Below are 22,877 nucleotides of genomic sequence, written 5' to 3' on the forward strand. Positions count from 1 at the left end.
CCACAGTTGCCTGCAACGAACGCATCATCTCTGCCATCAGGCGCAACTGGACTTGAACGATTGCTTCTCATTTTTCTCATGAAACTCAACGAATCACAGAGTGCAGCGAACGACACTTCAACCACGATCGATTCAGCGATCAATCGGAGAAAACTGTGCGAAACTGCACAAGAAAACTCAAGAACACCGTGAACCTTCAAAGAAAACCACAACTTCACCAGAAACCACCGCTTCCCCACGGACAACCAAACGAGCGAAAGAACTCAAACTCCACCGAACAAAACTCGAAACGAACGGTGGAAAATGCGAATTCACCGAACAAATCTCATGCAAACAGCGAATGATGGTTGCACCAGCACACAACCACACAGAAAACTTCGAAAACCTCCAAAAACTAACGCTGTGGATGGGAGCAAGTTTTACACGGCCCCACGGTGGGCGCCTGATGATCCTGCCTGTTGACCGGAACGCTGGAAACTGCCTCGTCAAAGGATCGACGTGTGCACCGCTTCACACCTCCGTTCCTCTTCGAGATCCACCTCAAGAACCTGCAAAGAAACAGAGCGGCGCCGCTGCGGCCGATCGCACTCCAACGCCCAAGTCAGCAACCGAATCACCAAATACTAAGAGAACAAGAACCGTGCAAATCCTCTCTCACAGTAAGCTCTATAACTCGTAAGCGTAAAGAATGTATTCTGAACGTGCGTACCTCAGAAAGTTCGTTGAGAACTCTTATATACCTGGCTGCTTTCTCTCTCCTGGCAGTTACAGACTTGGACACGTGGCTCGCATCGAACTGTACACGTGCCATCATCTGGAGCCTCCTTGACTTGGGCGCTGCTTCTGACTCTCTTTATGCATGGTGCTGCCCAGTACATAGCTAACTTGGGAGTGCGATCTCTACTGGAACTGGCGAGTTAGGGTGCCTTCATACACCTTCCCTGTGGTCTCGCCGGCCGCCTTCATAATCTGCACCACCTTCATCTCTGGCGATGTGCTTGCTCTGGCGATCTCCAATCACTTGGTCGCCTGAGTTATCATCTGGCGACTTCATCTTCAACTGGGCGATCGCCTGGTATGCTGGAGATCGGAACACGCCAACTTAATAACTGGCGACTTCATGAGCCCCCCGACTTCCTTCCCTTCTGGCGCCTTGTCAACACGCCTATACTGTAGCTTGATGCCACGTCATCACTTCCGACTACCAGGGCGGTACAGTAGGAAAATATATCATTCAAGGTTCAAGAAGCAAAAGTAATCACAAAAATTCTTGGTTAAAAAGGGTTATCAAACAAATGAATTCGATTTACATAAAGGTTTGCTATTGGCCCTAGGTTCCTAATTAACATAAATGCCTTGATAATGTGAGTTGATTTTAGGATTGCACATTTTACGGGTTGCATTTTGTTTGAGTTTTTGTTTTAAGCAGAATATGATGATAAGATCAAAGAAGATTGCCAATGGACACGAACTTAACCAAGTGGTTAAATAAGTGTGAAGGTTCTCTTCTAGAGAGTAAAATAGAAACACAATATAAGGTGATGATGATGAGGTGCGAAATTAAGAACAAAAAAGAAGCAAATATAATAGATGAACCGAATTGTAAATGAAGAACATAAAAAATGGAAGAATAGTGGTGCAAAGAAAGAAAGGAAAAGGTGAAAAGATGAAGAAAGCTTAGGAAAAATGGAGTAAGGAATCACACCACTTTGAAGGATGGGAGCTTCCAAGATGAGTGGAAAGGAGTCGCCACTTAAGGTTCACTACTCTTAAGAAAAGACCCAAGAACAATTTAGGAGACAAAACTCATTAATCACTCAAGCAGTGTTTCTCTTCTTAATTCAAATTCAAGTGTTAAAATACATGGGGAAAGATGCCCTTTATATATGAGAGAGTGACTTGGAAAGCAAGAGAGAGAGGAGTAGAGGCGTCATTTGTGAGACCTTCTGGAAGGTAGGTCAAAGTGGAGTGCCTCTTATGCTAGCCTACATCTTTTAGAAACTAGGTTAAGGTGCAGTTTGGAAAAGGGTTTCTAGAAGCTAGGTTTTATGTGGGTTTGGCACAAACCGAATATTATACGAAGTAAATCCTATTCTAATGGGAACTCCCAAAGTGATCCTAATAAACTTGTCTTGTAAAAAGACTAGAAGGAAGAATAATTGATATTCTAGTCATGTTTGGTTATTCTTCTGCTGAGATAACTTACCTAATTGTGAAATGTTGGTCATCAGCTTGTCGAGTTGGGTTGTATCATATCCCCCAAATTGGAAAGAATTCGACCTCGAATTTAGAACTCCTGTAAATAACTTAGTTAGTTTATTTATAGGAAAGATAAAAACATGCTAGAGTTGGTATGTGAAGCAAATTTATGTTCATTAAGCCTTGGGAGTTCGTATGGGTTAGTTCTACACACAGGCCATGTTTGAAAAGAATATTTGAGGATGAAATGTTTTGGTTGTGAAAATATTCTTAGAAGGTGAAAACCTTTAGGAGGTTTTGGAATATCATTACTAAACCTCTTTATCAAAGATGTCATGTATTTAGAATGACTAAGGGATGAAAAAGACAAGGAAGAAGAATACCTATGAGGTGTAGGTTGTATTTTTGTATTGGTCAACATTATTATTTTTTGTACCGTCCCGTATCCGGGTGTTGACTAAGTCAAGGTCAAAGTCAACTGCTGGAGAGACAAAGTCAACACAAGGCGTCGCCTGGGTGGAGAGACGCCAAGAAGAAGCGTCGCCAAGGCAAGGCGTCGCCTAGGTGAAGGCGTCGCCCAACCAGGGCGTCGCCAGATCAAACAGTGCTAAAGTAAGGCAATCACGGTGTGGTTCCCCGATACCCATGGGTAGGAAAGACCATGGAGGGAGCGACGCCGTGGGAAGGTCTCAGGTCCCAATAGCACGGGGCAGCGATAAAGAGAAGGAAAAGGTGGCTTCAAGGCCATAGTAATAGTACCAGTGAAGGGCAGCCTGACTCGTGAAGTGCTCCTGCCGCCCCAAAGACGCCCGTGGGGCAGATACGACTCAAGAGGAAAGTCACGCCCAGGGCAACCGGGTGCAGAGTACAAAAGGAAGGCAGATACGCTCTCAAAGTAAGTGACTAGATACTTGGGGGCATGAGTTGGCACCCAGAAAGTCACCCCTAGCGCAGTAGCACTCTTGGAAGGAGGACTCACACGTAGAAACGTCCCCAGATGGGCAGAAACGCCCCCAGATGGGGTCACGGCGTCGTGAGGCCCTCCACGTGTACAACAGCCATGTCAGATGGAAACACCCTTTAGTCAGGTGCCAGGTAATTAAGAGTCATTCAATACAGTTTCCCTTTCGAGCATTCAGGTACTATAATGGCTCCCGAGCGTTTCAACGTCTTAAATGCGCTACGTTTTCTAATTAAACGCTTTAACGAGTGCGTTACGTTTGTAAAAGGGTTTAAATAGCGCGAAGAATGTTGGAAAAAGGGTCGGAACTTTCGGCAAATTTACCAGAGAACTCTCTAGTTGCTTGCTCGTGCTTCAAGGTTACGTACAAGTGACTGGGAAATATTTTTGCCTGAAAGAGATAACACACACATATACACAGTTCTTTTACCACCTTCAGAGTGCCATACGCGGTGCTCAGACACGTAGGTGGACAGTTTTTGGTGTTTCTTGCTGGCTGACTTGAGCGTCGGAGTGCACACGGCCGCTAGGGCGCCTCTTTGTCCTCTTTTTTGCAGGAATCCACAGATAACCAGTGGGAAGGAGTCCCTGGCTGACGGTTGAGGTCGCGCACGAAGACGTCCCGGTCAACCGGACGGAACATTTGGCGCCCACCATGGGGCCGATATAAAACATCAGTCCCATCACAAGTTCGAGAAAATCTACCAGGTTACAGCAGCGCTGAAGGAGGTTGGAGTGATAATGGCCCCCACCAGACGAAGATCAGCACGCGCAGCCCCAGCAGACCTATCCATGCAGCAGGTCCTGCAAATAATGAGGGGGCTGCAACAGGACATGGCGGATTCGAAATTGGAACAAGAGCGCATGCAGGCAGACCTCGATGCCTCGCACGAGCGGAACGAAGAGCTCCACCGTGTGAATGAGGAATTGCGCCAGGGCCTGAGAAACGATCGGAGGCGGCCTGGACAGGACGAGACGGAGAACCATTCCCCACCAAGGGAGTTTTCCACTCCTTTCTCGCAGGAGATCCTAGACACAGCGATCCCGAACACGTTCGCGGGACCCAAGGTGATCTTCACCGGGATGGAGGACCCAGAGACGCACCTGGCTGCATTTCACACGCAGATGGTCCTGATAGGCGGTTCTGATGCTGCCAAGTGCAAGCTCTTCATGAGCACCCTGACTGGGATGGCTATGGACTGGTTCATTAGCCTCCCAGAGGGCCATATCACATCTTTCCGCCAATTGTCGCGGTTATTCAGAGAACAGTACTTAGCCAACAAGGCCCCGCCGCCGGTCTCCTACGATCTGTTTGACGTGAAGCAGTATCAGGGGGAGACCCTGAAGGAGTATATCAATCGCTTCGGGGCCCAGGTCGTGAAGGTTGGTACAACAGAGGAGCCTATGATCGTGTACGCATTTGTGAAAGGCGTATGCCCCGGCCCCTTCGGAGAATCCATTATCCGCAATCGCCCTAGGACTTTCGCTGAATTACGGCGCAGGGCGGTAGAGCATATTGCTTCGGAAGGGGAGGTATGTGTGAAGCGCACCAGCGCCGTGCCCTCACGCCCGAGGGGACCGGCGCGAGTTCAACCCGTCAGAGTCAATGAGACCACGACGGGGAGAAAGAAGCCAGAGGCGAGACGCCCCTACGAGGCCAGAAAGCCCCAGCCCCGGGGCCCAGCAGGAGGCGAACGCCCCGCCAGAGAAAGAGCAAGACCGGCGAGGTACAACTTCGTGGTTGAGTTGAAGGATTTGATCGCCGTGCCCAACATAGCTGAGAGGCTGAGGCGACCGGCGAAGACCGACAAGGTGTTGGGGCCCCGTAAAGACTCTTGGTGCGAATTCCACGAGGCTTTCGGGCACCAAATTGATAATTGCCTGTCGTTGGGCTACCAGCTAGATGAGCTGGTAAGGACTGGGTTTCTGAAGGACTATGTCACAGATCCCACAACGACCGCCACTTTGCTGCCGCCGACGGATGAACCAGCACACGAGATGCCAGTGCTTGGCGAGGTCCACACCATTGCTGGAGGTTTTTCCGGCGGGGACCCACCGCCTCCCAGCGGAAGAAATACGCGAGGGGGGTGAATTCAATCGAAGAGAGGCTCTCGGGGGAGCCCTGGGAGTCAGATATTGTGTTCACAAGAAGAGTGCTTGTTGATCAAGGAAGCTCGGCAGACGTCATGTTTCTGTCGACCTTTAATAAGTTACGGTTTCCCCCGATCTGCTGAGTCCCTATACGGGATGTTTGTATGGGTTCGGGGATAACCAGGTAGAAGTCCGGGGGTACCTGGAGTTGAGGACTACGTTCACAGACGGAGAGGCCTCCCGTACCGAGAGCATCCGGTACCTCGTCATGAACGCTAATTCTGCCTACAATATTTTGCTGGGCAGACCGGCGTTAAACCGTCTGAGCGCGGTGTCCTCCACCCGTCACATGAAGATGAAGCTGCCAGACCTCAGTGGCCGGGTGATAGTCATCAGGTCAGACCAGGAGGAGGCGAGGAAATGCTATGAAAACAACCTGAAAACGAAGAGAGGCGTATTCATGGTGTATGAACGTCCGCCGAGCGCGAACGCGACGATGATTGAGGAGACGCCCGCTGGGCTGATGCCTGAAGAGGCCACAGTGAAGAGGGCAATGCCCGAAGCAGACGTGCCAATGGAGGAAGGCCCTGACGACGCGGCGCCCGTAGAAGAGGCGGCGCCCGTTGAAGAGGCAGCGCCCGTCGAAGATGATGGCAGGGAGCAGCCTGCAGCTAACGCCATAGAAAGGGAGATTGGCGGCAAAATTTTCAAGTTAGGAAGTTCGCTAAGCCTAGAAGAACAGGAAGGGGTGGCAGAAGTGATTTCACGTCACCTGGATGCCTTCGCATGGTCCGCCTCGGATATGCCAGGCATTGACCCCGATTTCCTGTGTCACCACCTCAGCATGGACGCCACGGTCCGCCCCGTGCGTCAGAGAAGGAGGAAGTTCAATGAGGAACGACAACAGGTGGTAAAAGACGAAACGCAGAAGCTGCTGAGCGCTGGCCACATTAGGGAGATTCAGTACCCTGAGTGGCTCGCCAACGTCGTCTTGGTGAAAAAGGCGAACGGAAAGTGGAGGATGTGCGTTGACTTCACGGACCTGAACAAGGCATGCCCAAAGGATTCGTATCTGTTGCCCAGCATCGACGCCTTGGTAGACAGTGCGTCCGGCAGCAAGGTGTCAAGTTTCCTGGACGCCTTCTCAGGGTACAACCAAATCAAGATGCACCCAAGAGACGAGAGCAAGACTGCATTCATGACGGAGACATGCAGTTACTGCTACAAGGTGATGCCCTTCGGGCTGAAAAATGCGGGCGCCACGTACCAAAGGCTAATGGACAAGGTCCTGGCGCCAATGCTTGGGAGGAATGTGTACGCTTATGTAGACGACATGGTGGTGGCGTCGCAAAATAGGGTGCAGCACATGGCAGACCTGGAGGAGTTGTTCCACACAATATCCAAATACCGCCTCAAGTTGAACCCCGAGAAGTGTGTTTTCGGGGTAGAGGCCGGTAAGTTCTTGGGTTTTTTGCTCACCGAGAGGGGGATAGAGGCGAACCCCGACAAATGTGCGGCTCTTATCGCCATGCGGAGTCCGACATCGGTAAAGGAGGTGCAACAGTTGACAGGGCGAATGGCGGCGCTCTCGAGGTTTGTTTCCGCCGGAGGAGAAAAGGGGCACCCGTACTTCCAGTGCCTCAAGAGAAACAGTCGCTTTGCATGGACTGATGAATGCGAAGCGGCTTTCATTAAGCTGAAGGAGTACCTGGCGACGCCACCGGTTCTCTGCAAGCCGGTAACGGGCGTGCCCCTCCGTTTGTATTTTACTGTAACGGAGCGGGCCATCAGTTCTGTGTTGGTCCAAGAGCAGGACCAGAGTCAGAAGCCTATCTACTTCGTAAGCAAGGCCTTACAGGGGGTTGAGACGAGGTACCAAGCACTAGAGAAGGCGGCGCTGGCGGTAGTGTTCTCTGCTAGGAGGCTCCGTCATTACTTCCACAGCTTTACGGTGGTGGTAATGACCAACCTCCCTATACAGAAAGTGCTGTAGAAACCTGATGTGGTAGGAAGAATGGTACGCTGGGCAGTGGAACTGTCAGAATTCGACATCCAGTACGAGCCTAGAGGATCCATCAAAGGGCAGGTGTACGCGGATTTTGTAGCAGAACTTTCGCCCGGAGGTGAGCAAGAGGTGGAAGCGAGTTCGCAGTGGCTGCTCTCGGTTGATGGCTCTTCAAACCAACAAGGGAGCGGTGCGGGAATAGTGTTGGAAGGACCCGACGGCATACTGATCGAGCAGGCCTTGCGTTTTGCCTTCAAGGCAAGTAACAATCAGGCAGAATATGAAGCCCTGATAGCAGGAATGCTCTTGGCCAAGGAGATGGGCGCACAGAACCTCCTGGTTAAGAGCGACTCTTAGTTGATTACGGGGCAGGTGTCGGGTGAATTCCAGGCGAAGGACCCACAGATGGCGGCGTATCTGAGATACGTTCAGTTATTGAAGGGGGCGTTCAACGCTCTTGAGCTGATACATGTCCCGAGGGAGCAGAATGCCAGAGCTGACCTGCTCGCAAAGCTGGCCAGCTCAGGCAAGGGGGGTAGACAGAGGACAGTGATCCAGGAGACTCTCAAAGCTCCGCGTCGATTCGTGGAAGACAACAGGGTGGATGTCCTCCAGATTTATACATCAAGGGGAAGGCCGAGGAGTCATTCCTCTTTGACCCAAGATACGCAGAGGGCGGCCCGCATTAGCATATACGCGGGTGTGCCTGAAGAAGAGCAGATGCAGGTCTGCGTCTTGTCCAAGGGAGACACCTGGATGACGCCCTATAAACGATACCTGGCGGATGGGGCTCTTCCAGTGGACCCTGAAGAGGGTAAAAAAGTCAAAAGAAATGCCGCAAGATATACTTTGGTGGATGGGGTGCTGTTCAGGCACGGCTTCACTCACCCTATCCTAACATGCGTCAGTGGCGATGAGTGCACCAGGATAATGGCGGAGCTACGCGAAGGCATCTGCGGAAGCCATGTAGGAGGAAGATCCTTAGCCTCCAAGGTAATACGCGCAGGTTTCTTCTGGCCAACAGTGAAAGAGGATTGCGCACGGCACGCCCAGCGGTGTAGGCAATGCCAAAAGCACGCCGACTGGCACAAGGCGCCGCCAGAAGAGTTGCGGTCCATATACAGCCCGTGGCCTTTCCATACATGGGGAATTGACATCCTGGGCCCTTTCCCACTGGCAATCAGGCAGATGAAGTATCTGATCGTCGCCATCGAATACTTCACTAAGTGGATAGAGGCAGAGCCCGTGGCACAGATCACTGCGCATAAGGTACAGCATTTCGTGTGGAGAAACATTGTGTGTCGCTTTGGCGTACCTAGGCGCCTGATATCTGACAACGGGACCCAGTTTGCCAGTCAGCAGTTGAGAAATCTGTGTGCGGAAGTAGGAATCAAACAAGTGTTCGCGTCGGTTGAACACCCCCAGACCAATGGACAAGTAGAGTCGGCAAACAGAGTTCTGCTGAGGGGGTTAAAAAGAAGGTTAGAGAAAGCCAAAGGGGCGTGGGCGGAAGAGGTGCCAAGGATTGTATGGGCATATCACACCACGCCCCAATCTTCTACTATGGAGACGCCTTTCAGTTTGGTGTACGGGTCGGACGCGATGATTCCAGTAGAAATACATGAAAGCTCACCACGTTTTCAAAACTTTGTGGTGGAGGAGTCCAATGAAGAGAGGCAGGTAAACCTGGATCTGCTAGAAGAAGCCAGGGAAGAGGCTAGAATAAAAGCTGAAGCGACGAAGAGAAGAGTAGAGCGACAATATAGCTCTAAGGTAAAGCCGCGACAGTTTCAGGTTGGCGACCTAGTGATGAGGAAAGCTCACCCATACGAGTTGGAGAATAAGCTGTCTCCCAAGTGGACCGGGCCCTTCAGAGTTACTGAGGCTAAGGGCAACGGTTCGTACAACCTGGAGACTTTAGATGGAGGGCCCATCCCGCGCAGTTGGAATGCAGCCAACTTAAAATTTTATTTCAGTTGACTTATGTAAGCAGTATGTAACGATTTAGTTGAAGGGGACGCTCTTTTTCCCTCTCGGGGGTTTTTTAATGAGGTCACCCTAATAAAAGGAAAAACCAGTTTGAGAAAAAGAAGTGCCTTGGTTTTCAGCCTTTATCTTTCCTTGTTTGAAGATTATGTGATGCGCCACCTAGGCCGTGGCGTCGCCAAAAAAGAAGGGGTCGCCTAGGTCCTGGCGTCGCCCAGAAAGAAGGCGTCGCCCAAGTGAAGACATGAAAAGAGTAGAAAAAAGAATCATTCAAAAATTCAAAGTACACAAAAAATGATAAATAAAAAAAAAGTGTACAATACTGCCGAAAAGAATACGGTAATCTGGCAGCGATTTTAAAAAATTTATTTCTCTCAATTGGCTTACTGTTTTTACTTCGTTCAAGTGCCATTATTGAGTTGAGACATTGAAGTTTCTGTGGTTAATTTTTCACATTCCAGTTCGCTTTCAATCCTTCCAGTTAAATCTTTAAACATAGGACAGTTTGCATAAAAAAAATATTTTCCAGTAGCTTGTTTTTTTGTTTCTTAAATCTACTCTAGTACTTTTCTCTAGGACTCTTTTGGTGTGCCTTCTTTCTTCATTGAGTTCTTTATTTTCTTGCTTGTCTTTCATTCATTAATCTTTGAGTTTGTCTTACATATAGTATTCCTTTTGCAATTACCTTTCTGTGCTTATACCTTTTCTTGTTTGTCTTTATTGTTTCATTGGTTTTGTGGTGGTTGCTTTTGAGATTGGTGTGCTTGCTTTGACATCTTTCATTTGAGGATTCCAAGGCCTCAAGATCAGATTGGTGCAAGGACATTATTTCTTTGAGAGTGACCTCTTTTTTCTGCCTCCATTCACTTCGGCAATTTCATTGCCAAGCTCACTGTTTTTGCTAATTTTGTTTCTTAACTTGTTTGCTGTTTTTGTGTGTTTGCTGTTTTTTATTTGCAAAATGGCTGGCTATTCAAGTGGTGCATCTTAAAAACAGCATTCTCCTTCCAAAGCTTCAGTCCTTGGTGAAGAAGAACATAGAAGAAGGAGGCATCACCATCATTCTCATGAAGAGAGCTATAACCGTGACCAAAGATATCACCAAGTGTTCAACATTGCTTGTAAAAAAGTCCCTAGTTTTAATGGTGATAGTGATCCTAATGTGTATTTAGATTGGGAGACTAAGGTTGACCATTATTTTCATGTGTATAGGGTCCAAGATGACGATAAACTTAGGATAGTTTCTTCATCCTTTTTGGGCTATGCCAAAGAATGGTGGCATAAAATTGTAATGGACATTATATATCGCAAGAAACCTCCCGTGGTTTCTTGGAATGCTTTGAAAGAGTGTATGCGCGCGAGGTTTGTTCCTCCTTCTAGGAAGGAACACTTGTTGAAGTTCCAAAGGCTTCCTCAAGGACATAGGATGGTAGAAGAATACATTAAAGATTTTGAAACAACTTTGACTAAAATGAATATGCATGCTAATGAAGAGTCAAAGCTAAAATGGTTTGTACGTGGTTTGAGAAGAGATATTAGAGAAATTGTAGAATTAAATGAGTACTCTTCTTTAAAGAAAGTGTTTCGCCAAGCCATCAAGGTAGAATCCTATCTTTTGAAAACAACTTTCAAAAATACTCATGATTATAATTTCTACAACTCTTCTAGGAAGGATGCCAACAAAATGTCTACTCAAAATTGTCCTTCGAATTTTTCCAAACAAACCATGTTTCCAAAGAAAGTTTCTACTACAAATCCTTCTAATCCTAAGTCACCTACCCAACCTTCAAATATCAAATGTTTTAAATGTTTAGGTTTTGGGCACATAGCTCTTCATTGTCCACAAAAGCAAATCTTAATGATAATAAAGGTAAAACAAGACCTACCTCACCCACCTACCACAAGTAAAAAAGAAAAAGACAAAGAAGGCCAAGTTGACATGGATCTAATCCTTTCACCTCCAAGGTGTTTTCCTTCCTTATCTTTTTCCTTACCCAAGGTTCCTATTTCACCACCATCTTGGTTAAAAACTGTTAGGGATAATTTGTTCATACCTCCTAATGGTTGTCACCATTTAAGAGGTCTTTTTCCAAAACATCACATCATTCCCAAACAAATTTTTCCAACTTGGTCGATTAATAGAACCTTCTTTTCTGAAATCCCATTATTTACAAATGCTAAGTCATGCTTAGAAGTACTTTTCAGTCAAATGTAAGGATCAAAATCATGATAAAACAAGCGTTGAGAGTAAAATGACAATACCTTTCATCAATCAAGAACAAAATATTATGTTTAAATATCACCTCAATACATAAGAGTTTGAATAGATTACTTTCAATCTCAAAGGGTAGAATTAGTGACTCATGTTGGACATTACAAGCATGGAAAGAAAGAAAAGAATATCCAAGATGTTTCTCCTTGACGCTGCCTCCTTTGGGGTTGTCTATCTTATTCTATTCTCCCAATGATGTTTAGGGTTATGCCTCACGCCTAATACTTAACCTAGTTAGGCTCGAGCTAAGTGACTTCTCATATAGGTGAGTTATAGCTTGCTTGGGCAAGTATGACGAGAAAAAACCCAACTTCTTTGGAATGAACTCCTATGGGTGAACCTTGACTTCTCATAAATTAGGGATTAAATTATAGTTATTTTATCAATAAATATCCATAAGTGCTTGTCTTTTAATATGAAATATTACTGAAATGTGACACTTATTAGGTGGTTAGAATGGATTTGGAAAGAAATCATAAAGGGGCTTAGTGTTGATCCTGCCTGTTGACCAAGACGCAAGAGCCTTGCCTCTTCAAATCTGGATCGACTTTGCGCCGTGTTAGCTTCCGTCCTTCGCGTTGATCCACCTCAAGAACATGCAAAAGACAGAACGGCGCCGCTGCGGCCGATCACGCTTCGACGCCTAAGTCAGCGACTGAACCACCAAAATACTAAGAGAAAACTAAGAACTTTCAGGAACCGTGCAAAATTCTCTCTCAGCGTACTCAAGTTCTCGCAAGCGTAAAAGAAGTATTCTAAAACGCGCGTACCTCAGAAGTTCGTTAGAATCTCTTATATACCTGTGCACTTTCTCTCTCCTGACAGTTACACATCTGGACACGTGACTCGTATCCAGCTGTACACGTGTCACCATCTGGAGCATCCTTGACTTGGGCGCCACTTCTTACTCTTCAGGCTTTTGGCCAAGTTACATATGCATGAAACAACTCAGCGCATAGCTGCCTTGGAGCGTGATCTCTTCTGCGTGGCGAGTACGGGTGCCTTCATACACACCTTCCCTGTGGTCTCGCCGGCCGCCTTCATGATCTACTTCACTTGCTTCATTGTGCATGCTCGGGTAAGTTGTTCCTCGACTTCAACTTCTGGCTAGCTAGGGAATGATTATCTGACGACTTTATCCTCTGCTTCGAAAGCCTGGAACAAGCTTCCTTGATCCTTCGGCGATGTCCTTCTTTCAGCGATCTCTAACCACTTGGTCGTCTGGGTTCGCATCCGGCGACTTCATCTCCAACCCGGTGACCGCCGGTTTAGGTATGCTAGAGATCGGAGCACGCCAACTTAAGGACTGGCGACTACACGAGCCCCCCAACTTCCTTCCCTTCTGCTAGCCATGAGCCCTGCTCAACACGCCTACATAATAGCTTGCTGCCACGTCATTACTTCCGACTACCTGGGCGGTACACAAGCCCCCAGTCTTAAGCGAAGACTTGTCCAGCGAAAAGACTAAGTGGTCACGTCACTGCCGATCTACGTGGCGCTGGCGCAGAATTCCAAACGTTCGTACCTTCTGCTTTTCTGACGCTCCACCAAACACCTTTTCCAATCGCTCGACACGTGGCTTCATCAACGGTCATCTTTAGCTGTCGTTTGCGCTTCCAAAAACGTTTGAAAAACCCTTAAACCCTTTTCATTTTTACTGTTTCATCATCTTTCTGCCTTTACAAAACGCTCTGAGTTTTCTCTGCAAACCCACGACGCTCTTCGACTCTCTCAATCCCCAACTCCCTTCAACGCTCATCTGATCATCGAAAGGTACCTCTTTTACTCCCTCTGTTGATATTTGCTGCATTTTAACCGATTCGCATCATCCATTATCTGCCTGGTGCATACGCTGTGGGTTGTTTCTTCTTCTTTTCCCTTTTCGTAACTTAGGGCTTCGTCTTCCATTACTTTCATCACAACGAACTTTCGTTCGTTCGTTTTTCATCCTTCGTCCACAATCGAGTCGATCTCTACAACCTTCGTTCATCTTTCTTTTTCTTTTTCCTTTGCAGTTCCCGCGATGGCTCGTACAAAGACCACCGCGAATCCTCCTCCTTCATCACGAAACCCTCCATCCCAAGCGCATAACCTACCGCGAGCATCTGGTGCTCCCTCTTCCCAGGCTGAGAGGCCTGCAACCTCTCGTCCCAACCTTGCTCAGGCAACTCCATCAGTCGCCGGAGGAGCCTCCATTCCCACTCCAGACTACAAGAAACTCTACCCATGGGCCACCTCAACTTTGCTGAAGGAGACTTCTTCAGTAAACTCTGCGTTGGCGGTGCTACGGTTGAAGAAAGGGGACGAACCCAACCTCTCGTTCCACAAGGAGCACGACGACAAACTGATGGTGCTGCCTTGCCCCCCTGACGTGCCAATCTGCGCGGATGACAAGGGAAACAACGGCGAGTTGTTCTGCTTCGTGTACACTACCCTCTTCAAGAAGGTGAAACTCCGGCTTCCCTTCACCCGTTTTGAACGACAACTATTAACCGAGCTCAACATCGCCGCCGCCCAGCTCCATCCCAACAGCTGGGCCTTCGTGCGGGCGTTCCAAATTATGTGCGCGCATTTGGGACTACCAGCCTCGGTAGACGTCTTCCTTTTCCTGTTCGAGGCTAAGAATCCTGGAGATCGCCCCTGGGTGAGCTTAAACGGAATTGCTGGGAGATCGATCCTCTCCATCTTCCAGCAATCTTACAAAGTTTGGAAGGGAAAGTTCGTCCAAGTGCACCAGAACGATCAAGACCCTTCGCTGCTCGATGGCTTTCCCTTGTACTGGGTGAACAAGGGAAGCAAGGACTCCAAAGAAAACTTCAGAAGGCCAAGAAGTCCTGACAACATGGGCGAGTTGGACAGGGACCTCTGCCTTTTCTGGAAAAGCGTAGCGGCTGCTAACATTACCTTTCCCACCTCCGCAATAATCTCCTTCGAGTTCCTCGAGGGCCAACTCGAAGCTCACATAGGTTAGCACTTACCTCGACATTTAGGTTTTCGCCTTGTGCTGCATCTCTGTTATCTATTATTGGGCGTCCTGTTTGCTGCGCACTAGATTTGGTTTTTATTTCCTGCACCATTTGTTTGTCTCATTTGCACACGTACTCATACATTTCACCTTTGCCTTTGCGCTTACTTGTATATTTTTGCACTGTGCAGATCTCATGCTAGGCAAAGGCAAGTTAGCTGAACTGAGGGCGCTTGCCCGAACCCACAAATTGGCGTCGGGTTCTCAAACCGTGCCAAACTCGGTGGTGGAGATCGCCGCTGCCCAGGGAAGATCGCCCCCTCAAGGCCCAGCTCCTCCAGAGGCACTACTCGCCCCTCAACGAAAGAAGCTCGTCTTGAAGAAACCAAAGAGGAAAACTCCTCAAGTGGTTCAAGAAGACGAGGATGAGGATGATGAGGCGACTGAGGATGGCCTTATTACCAAAAGGAGAAGGGTGGCACCTTCTTCACCACCTGCTCTCCCAACACCAACACCGCCCTCTCCCCCAGCTCCAACACCGCCAGTCCAAGCAGTACCCTTGGCAGCTGCACTTCCTGCGGTTGAAGGCAACGAGCCCAACTTCATGGAGAACCCTCCGAGCGCCTCCACGCCATTCGTATCTGCTGGAGAGGGTCCTCCTTCAACTGCCTCAATCGCTGAAGCTGCACCAGGTGGGGATGAAGGCGCTCATAACTCGCTAATACTCATTACTGAGTCCCCCACATCACCACCACGCCAGGAAGCCCAACCTCATCAACCAATTCAAGAGGGTGGTGGTGAGAGTCAGCACCAGGCTCCTTCAGCACCTCCACCAACAGCGGCTGCAAGCCTTCCCCTCGCGGTCAAAGGAATCTGGGGGCCCTTCACAGCTAAGCTCAAAATGATGGCAGAGGACCTCCCCTCTATCATAACAAAAGCTGTGGAGAGCTCCAACAAAAAACTTCAGGATGATATCTCCACACTCGAAGAGGAGAATCGCCTGATAAGAATCGAGGCGGAGAAGCTGTCTTGTAACCTGATGATGGCGGAGATCGACCACTCAAGGGTGGAGGATGCCATGAGTGCCGAGCTGCGGGTCGCACGCAAGGAGACCTCCGATCTACGCCAGAAACTGCACCTCCTAGCTCAAGAGAAGATCGAGCTGGAGAGTAAGCTGGTTCCCTACCGGCTCAAGGTGGCTGACTTGGAGGCATCAATAAAAGCGGATGCAGCCAAGGTAGAGAACCTTGAGAAAAGGTCGGTTGATCGGGAGGTTCTCCTAGGAAAGGTCAAAAAGGAGAGGGATGATGCCGTGGCCAAGCTCGCCGAAGCCAGAGAGGAGAATGAAAAGATTGCTGCAGAGCTGGCCCAGGCGCGGGAGGAAAGCAAAAAGGTTGTTGAAGACCTCGTTCAAGCTCGTAGGGAAACTGAAGAACTGAAGAAGCGAGCTGACGAGCTGAAGCGGCAAACCGAGGGGCTCAAGGAACAAAACAAAGAGCTTGAGCTGAGCTCTGCCCAAGTCCTCGCCGCTGGGTTCGACGCCGCCCTGGAGCAAGTCGCCTGCCAGTACCCCGAGCTCGACCTCTCCATGGTATCAATATGTAACGAAGTGGTGGATGGGAAGATCGTGCCTTCTGAAGATTAACCGTTTCCCTCCATCACTTATTTCCTGAAACTTATGCTTGTTCCTTCCTGTACAAATTTTTTCTGTAACAACTTTTCTTTCTTCTTATGTATCCGAACTTACACCGCCTTTCTTATAAATTTTTCTGCTTCTACATATGGTCTCTCTGTTTGCTTTGCTTTTCCTTGTAAAAACCGCTTAAACGAATTTAGCTTAGCGATTCTGCGGGCGCAACTGTTTACTTACTGCTTCGAACTCGATCAAACTATCAACTTTCGAACGATAGCATTCTAATAACTTGTAAACTTAAGGCAACGAGCTTCAGCGTGAAACTACTCACTAAACAGCAAGTTTCAATCCAACTTATAGTTTAAGACATAGTTCACCTGACCTGCTCCATCAAAACGGGCCCTTACTCTTGCCATCGCCTGAATCTCCTCTGATCGCCATCGGGTCCCGGCAATGTAAGCCTCCTTTTGCCTTCATAACTTGGCCATTGTTCCCTCATCTGGGGGTAGAGGCGCCTTTCAGATCCTTCTCTACCTCCCTGAGTTTCAGAACAATAAGCCGGATAGCTAGGCGTTCTCTTCGAACCTACCTTAGCTATCCTTTAAACTTCTTCCACCCTCCACACCGTACCTGAAATCGTTCGAGACGAGAAGGATTTTATCTTGCCTGAACTCGCTCGACGGCGAGAAGGTCTTTATCTTGCCTGAACTCGCTCGACGGCGAGAAGGTCTTTATCTTTCCTGAACTCGCTCGACGGCGAAAAGGTCTTTATCTGGCCTGAACTCGCTCGACGGCGAGAAGGACTTTATCTGATGCCTCTACTTTGCCCAGGGATTACATCTCCTCTTCCCTGGATGCACTGAGGACTTTTAACTTGCTCTCGCCTGCACTCGCACAAAGTCGAGGAGGACTTTAACCGGTGCCTCAACTTGCCCAGGGCGTACATCTCCTCCCCCCTGGATGCACTGAGGACTTTATCTCTTTCTCGCCTGCACTCGCTCGACGAGGAGGAGGTCTTTATCTCTTTCTCGCCTCAGGACGCGCGAGGGCGTTGAGGTCTTTTAAACGTTGCTGGTGCCTCCGATCGCCGAAAGACGATGAGGACTTTTAACTTTAACTGATGCCGCTAATCGCCGAAAAGCGATGGGGTCTTTTAACTTTAACTGATGCCGCCAATCGCCGAAAAGCGATGGGGACTTAAAAACTTTTTAGAAAGCATGCAACATAACTTCAAACTCGCCTTAAATCACATACAAGTGACAAGGTCTTTTTTCAAAACTTTCGTAACAACAACAAGCATGCAATCTAAAACACTTTAAACTTTGAAAAACTCTTCTTTATTGGGTGGCCTCATTAAAAACCCTCCTTAGGGAAAAAAGAGTGTCCCCTTCAAACTGTTTTAACAGAAAGCTTGCAAACTCTTCGTGTTTGTTTTTACTTACAAAGCTTCAACTGTAATATAACTTGAGGTGCGTGGCGTTCCAAGTGCGAGGAATCGCCCCTCCCTCCAATGTTTCCAAGCGGTAGGCGCCGTTCCCGAGCGCCTCGGTTATTCTGAACGGTCCCGTCCACTTAGGCGACAACTTGTTCTCCATCTCGTACTGGTGGGCCTTCCTCATCACCAGGTCGCCTTCTTTAAACTGCCTTGGCATCACCTTCGAGTTATACCTTCGTTCAATCCTTCTTTTCACTGCCTCAGCTTTTACTCTCGCCTCCTCCCTGACCTCATCCAGCAAATCCAGATTCAGCCTTCTTTCCTCATTCGAGTCTTCCGCTACAAAGTTCTGGAATCTCGGCGAGCTTTCCTGGATTTCCACTGGAATCATTGCGTCGCATCCATAGACCAAGCTAAACGGGGTCTCATGGGTTCCTGACTGCTCGGTGGTGTGGTACGCCCAAACTATACGGGGTACCTCCTCAGCCCACGATCCCTTGGCTTTCTCTAGTCTTCTCTTCAAGCCTCTTAGCAATACCCGATTGGCGGACTCTACTTGGCCATTTGTCTGAGGGTGCTCGACGGATGCAAATACTTGTTGAATTCCCACCCCTTCGCATAGCTTCTTCAACAGGTGACTTGCAAACTGAGTCCCGTTGTCCGACACCAGGCGCTTAGGCACACCAAACCGGCACACGATGTTCTTCCATACAAAGCTCTCGATCTTGTGTGCGGTGATTTGGGCCCCTGGTTCTGCTTCGATCCACTTGGTGAAATATTCAATTGCCACCACCAAGTACTTCATCTGCCTGATCGCCAATGGGAAAGGTCCCAGAATGTCGATCCCCCACGTATGAAACGGCCAAGGGCTGTAAATCGACTTCAACTCTTCGGGAGGCGCTTTGTGCCAATCGGCGTGCTGCTGACATTGCTTGCAACACTGTGCATACTTCTTGCAGTCCTCCCCTCATTGTTGGCTAATAGCAACCTGCACGGAGGGTTCTTGCGGCCAGAGCTCGACCCCCGACGTGACTTTCGCATATCCCTTCATGGAGCTCGGCCATGATTCTTGTACATTTCTTTCCGTGCACACATTCCAGGAGTGGGTGTGTGAACCCAAACCTATACAACTCGCCATCAATCATTGTGAACTTGCTGGAGTTTTTCTTTATCTTCCTGGCCTTCGTCGGATCCAGCGGGAGAAGGCCATCTGTCAAGCATCGCTGGTACTGTGTTATCCACGTGTCTGGCTCATGCGTAGCGCAGACCTGCGTCATGTTCACCCTCTCTCCCCGACATGCTCTTATTCTCGGCGATCTCAAGGTCTCCTGAGTCAAAGACCCGTTACTCCTCGCCGCTTTCTCCGTCGACTTGCTTATTTGAAGAACCAGGTGATCTGCCACAAATGCTCTAGGCGTCTTCAGAGTTTCTTGGATCACCGTCCTCTGCCTACCCCCCTTTCCTGAACTGGCGAGCTTAGCTAGCAAGTCAGCTCGGCATTCTGCTCTCTGGGCACATGCACCACTTCAAAGGAGACAAAGGAACTCTTCAACTCCTGCACATACTCCAGGTAAGCCGCCATTTGTGGATTCTTGGCCTGGAACTCGCCTGTTACTTGTCCCGTGACCAACAGCGAGTCACTCTTAGCCATCAGCACCCTAGCTCCCATCTCCTTGGCCAGCAAGATTCCGGCGATCAGCGCCTCATATTCTGCTTGGTTGTTGCTGGCTTTGAAGGCAAACCTCAGGGACTGTTCAATCAGCACACCGTTGGGCCCTTCCAGGATGACTCCAGCATCGCTACCTGCTGGTTCGACGATCCGTCCACCAAGAGCACCCAACGGAAATCATCCCCCTCAACTCGCGCTGCTTCTGACGAGAGCTCGACCACGAAATCAGCGAAAATCTGCCCCTTGATCGGACCTCGGGGCTCATACTTGATATCGAACTCCGACAGCTCCACCGCCCACTTCACCATCCTCCCAGCTACATTGTGCTTCTTCAGAACCTTCTGGATGGGCAAGTCGGTCATCACCAGTATTGTAAAACTGTGAAAATAGTGGCGCAACCTCCTCGCCGAAAATACCACAGCCAGCGCGGCTTTCTCCAAGGCCTGATACCTCACCTCCGGGCCCTGCAACACTTTACTGACGAAATAAATAGGCTTCTGAGCCTGGTCCTGGTCTTGGGCGAGCACCGCACTCACCGCCCTCTCAGTCACAGCAAAATACAACTTGAGAGGGGTCCCCACCAATGGTTTGCACAAAACCGGCGGGCTCGCCAGGTACTCTTTAAGCTTGACGAAGGCCTCTTCACACTCCTTCGTCCAGGCAAACTTGTTGTTCCGCCTTAAACACTGGAAATACGGATGGCCCTTCTCTTCGCTAGCTGATACGAAAGGAGACAGGGCGGCCATCCGACCTGTAAGTTGCTGCACCTTCTTCACGGTAGCCGGGCTCCTCATCGCCAGGATGGCAGCACACTTATCAGGATTGGCCTCTATCCCTCTTTCAGTTAAGAGGAATCCAGAGAACTTCCCCGCCTCCACGCCAAAAATGCACTTCTCGGGGTTCAGCTTTAACCTGAACTTGGCTATTGTGGTGAACAACTCCTCCAAGTTCGCAACGTGCTTGCTCTTCTCCGGCGAGGTCACGACCATATCATCCACGTACGCTTGCACATTCCTCCCCAGCATTAGTGCAACTACCCTATCCATCAACCTTTGGTACGTGGCCCCTGCGTTCTTCAGCCCAAAGGGCATCACCTTGTAGCAGTAGCACGACCTCTCGGTCATGAAGGCGGTCTTCTCTTCATCCATGGGATGCATCTTTATCTGATTGTACCCCGAGAAGGCGTCCAGGAACCTCAACAACTTGCACCCTGCAACACTGTCGACCAGGGCGTCTATGCTTGGCAAAGGATACGAATCCTTTGGGCAAGCCTTGTTCAGGTCAGTGAAATTGACGCACATGCGCCACTTCCCATTGCTTTTCTTCACCAGTACGACATTGGCCAGCCACTCAGGGTACTGGACTTCCCTGATATGGCCTGCGGCGAGGAGCTTTTGTGTTTCATCCCTGATCGCCTGCCTTCTCTCCTCGTTGAACTTCCTTCTTCTCTGTCGCACTGGTCTGACCTGGTTGCCCATTGCTAGATGGTGGCACAAGAAGTCGGGGTCGATTCCCGGCATGTCTGAAGCAGACCATGCAAAAGCATCCAGATGCCGCTCTATCACCTTGGCGATCTGGTCTTGGAACTCAGCCTCCAAGGATCTTCCCAACTTGAATACCTTTCCCCTGATCTCCCTTTCGAGCCACTCCTCGACGGGTTTGGGTCTAGCTTCCCTGGCGATTCCCAGCTCCCTCGCTTCCTCTGGGCGGTTCCTCGCCTCTTCTTCCCGATCGACGTTCTCTCCCTCAGCCTCAGCATCCATCATGGCGACGTCGCCTCCGGCGGCCACCTCCATCGCTGCACCAACAACTCGCCACTCTGTTGGCTTGGGCTTCACACCGGGAGGCGGCGTCGTTGTGATGTAACTCACTGACCTCTTATTCTTGAGGCTATTCTCATAGCATTTCTTCGCTTCCTTCTGGTCAGATTTGATGGTGATCACCACCCCTTCCATCGATGGCAACTTCACCTTCATGTGCTCGGTTGAAGGCACAGCTCCTATTCTGTTGAGTGTTGGTCTTCCCAACAGAATGTTATATGCTGAGGGAGCATTCACGACAAGGTACTTGATTTTCTTCGTCCTCGAGCCCGCCTCATCCGTGAATGTAGTTCTTAACTCTATATACCCCCTGACCTCCACCTGATCGCCAGCGAAACCATACAAGCACCCTCCATAGGGCCTCAGCTGGTCAAGGGGCAGCTGCAGCTGTGTGAAAGTCGGCCAGAACATCACATCTGCCGAGCTTCCTTGGTCCACCAGAACCCTGTGGACCTTCCTTCCCGCCGTAACAAGCGAGATGACTATTGGATCGTTGTCATGAGGCACAACGTCCCTGAGATCTTCCCTTGTGAACGTGATGTCCACATTTGGCGAGTGGTCCTCGAACATGTCCACTGTCATTACAGACCTCGCATACTTCTTCCTCTGCGACGCGGTGCATCCACCACCCGAGAAACCTCCCGCGATGGTGTGGATCTCTCCGTGAGTGGGCATTTCGTGCTGCTGAGTCTCACCACCCGCCGGCTGGGAGCTCGACGCACCCCCCGTCCTTCTGTCTAGCAGGTAATCATTTAGGAACCCGCTCTTGACCAGGTCGTTGAGCTGGACTCCTAATGCCAAACATGAGTCCACGATGTGGCCAAAACCCTGGTGGAATTCGCACCAGGCGTCTGGCTTTGGTCCCAACACCTTGTCGCCCACCTTCTGGGGTGCCTTGAGCCTGGCTGCTATATTGGGGATGGCGATCAGGTCCGCCAGCCCCATGACAAACTTATGCTTTGGCGGGCGATTGTACTCCCCGGGGCGCCCTGGGCCCTGCCCTTGTTTTTCCTGGGATCATAAGGATGGCGGGTCCTTTGATCCCTCTTGGCCGTCGCTGCCTCCAGCACCCTCTGTGGCTGGATCCTGGTCTGGGCACGTGGCCTAGCGGGGGCCACGCTCCCTCTCTTCTCGGCGACCTCACTTTCATCGGCGATGTGGGCCACCGCAAGTCGCCTAACCTCAGCAAACGTGGCGGGGTGAGCCCTCATCAGTGCCTCGCAGAAAGGTCCCGGCAGCACGCCCTTTTTGAAGGCGTAGACCAACATCTCTTCGTCCTTGGCCGGCGAATGGACCATCTGCGCCCCAAAACGATTCAAGTAGTCCCTGAGGGACTCTCCCTGTTACTGCCTTATGTCGAACAGATCATAGGACACCCTAGGCGGCGCCTTGTTCACTATGTACTGCTCGACGAAAAGCTTCGAAAACTACTGGAAATTGGTTATGTGACCTGTAGGCAGGCTCACAAACCATTCCAGCGCTGTCCCCTGGAGCGTGCTCACAAACATCTTGCAATACACAGCATCCGAGCCTCCTGACAGCATCATCTGCGTGTGGAACGTGGTGAGATGCGCCTCAGGATCCTCCACGCCGGTGAAAGCAGCCTTCACGGGTACCACACTCGCAGGGATAGGCGTGTCTGTGATCGCCTCAGCAAATGGCATGGGGAAAATGCGAGGCGGCGTCGACGGTGCGACCTCTTCAGCGACTAGGCGCCCTCTCTGCTCCTGAAGAGCTTGGCGCAATTCCTCAGTTACATTGCTGAGCTCTTCATTCCTGGCCTGAGAGGCGACTAGGTCCTCATGCATCCTTGCCCGCTCTATGCGCGAGGCTTCCACATT

General features: G+C 49.7%; 1 protein-coding gene across 1 annotated transcript in view; it reads left to right on the plus strand.

Moving 5' to 3' along the window:
- Positions 1-16,124, plus strand: part of LOC137809138 (uncharacterized) — a 50,976-nt gene extending 34,852 nt beyond the window's left edge. Inside the window, exons 3-4 of the mRNA XM_068610276.1 lie at positions 15,067-15,648; positions 15,763-16,124. Of these exons, the coding sequence (XP_068466377.1) occupies positions 15,067-15,648; positions 15,763-16,124 (944 nt within the window). The remainder of the gene's footprint in view (positions 1-15,066; positions 15,649-15,762) is intronic.
- Positions 16,125-22,877: the final 6,753 nt, after the last annotated feature.

Source organism: Phaseolus vulgaris, chromosome 2 (genome assembly GCF_000499845.2).
Source record: "Phaseolus vulgaris cultivar G19833 chromosome 2, P. vulgaris v2.0, whole genome shotgun sequence".
Classification (NCBI taxonomy): Eukaryota; Viridiplantae; Streptophyta; class Magnoliopsida; order Fabales; family Fabaceae; genus Phaseolus; species Phaseolus vulgaris.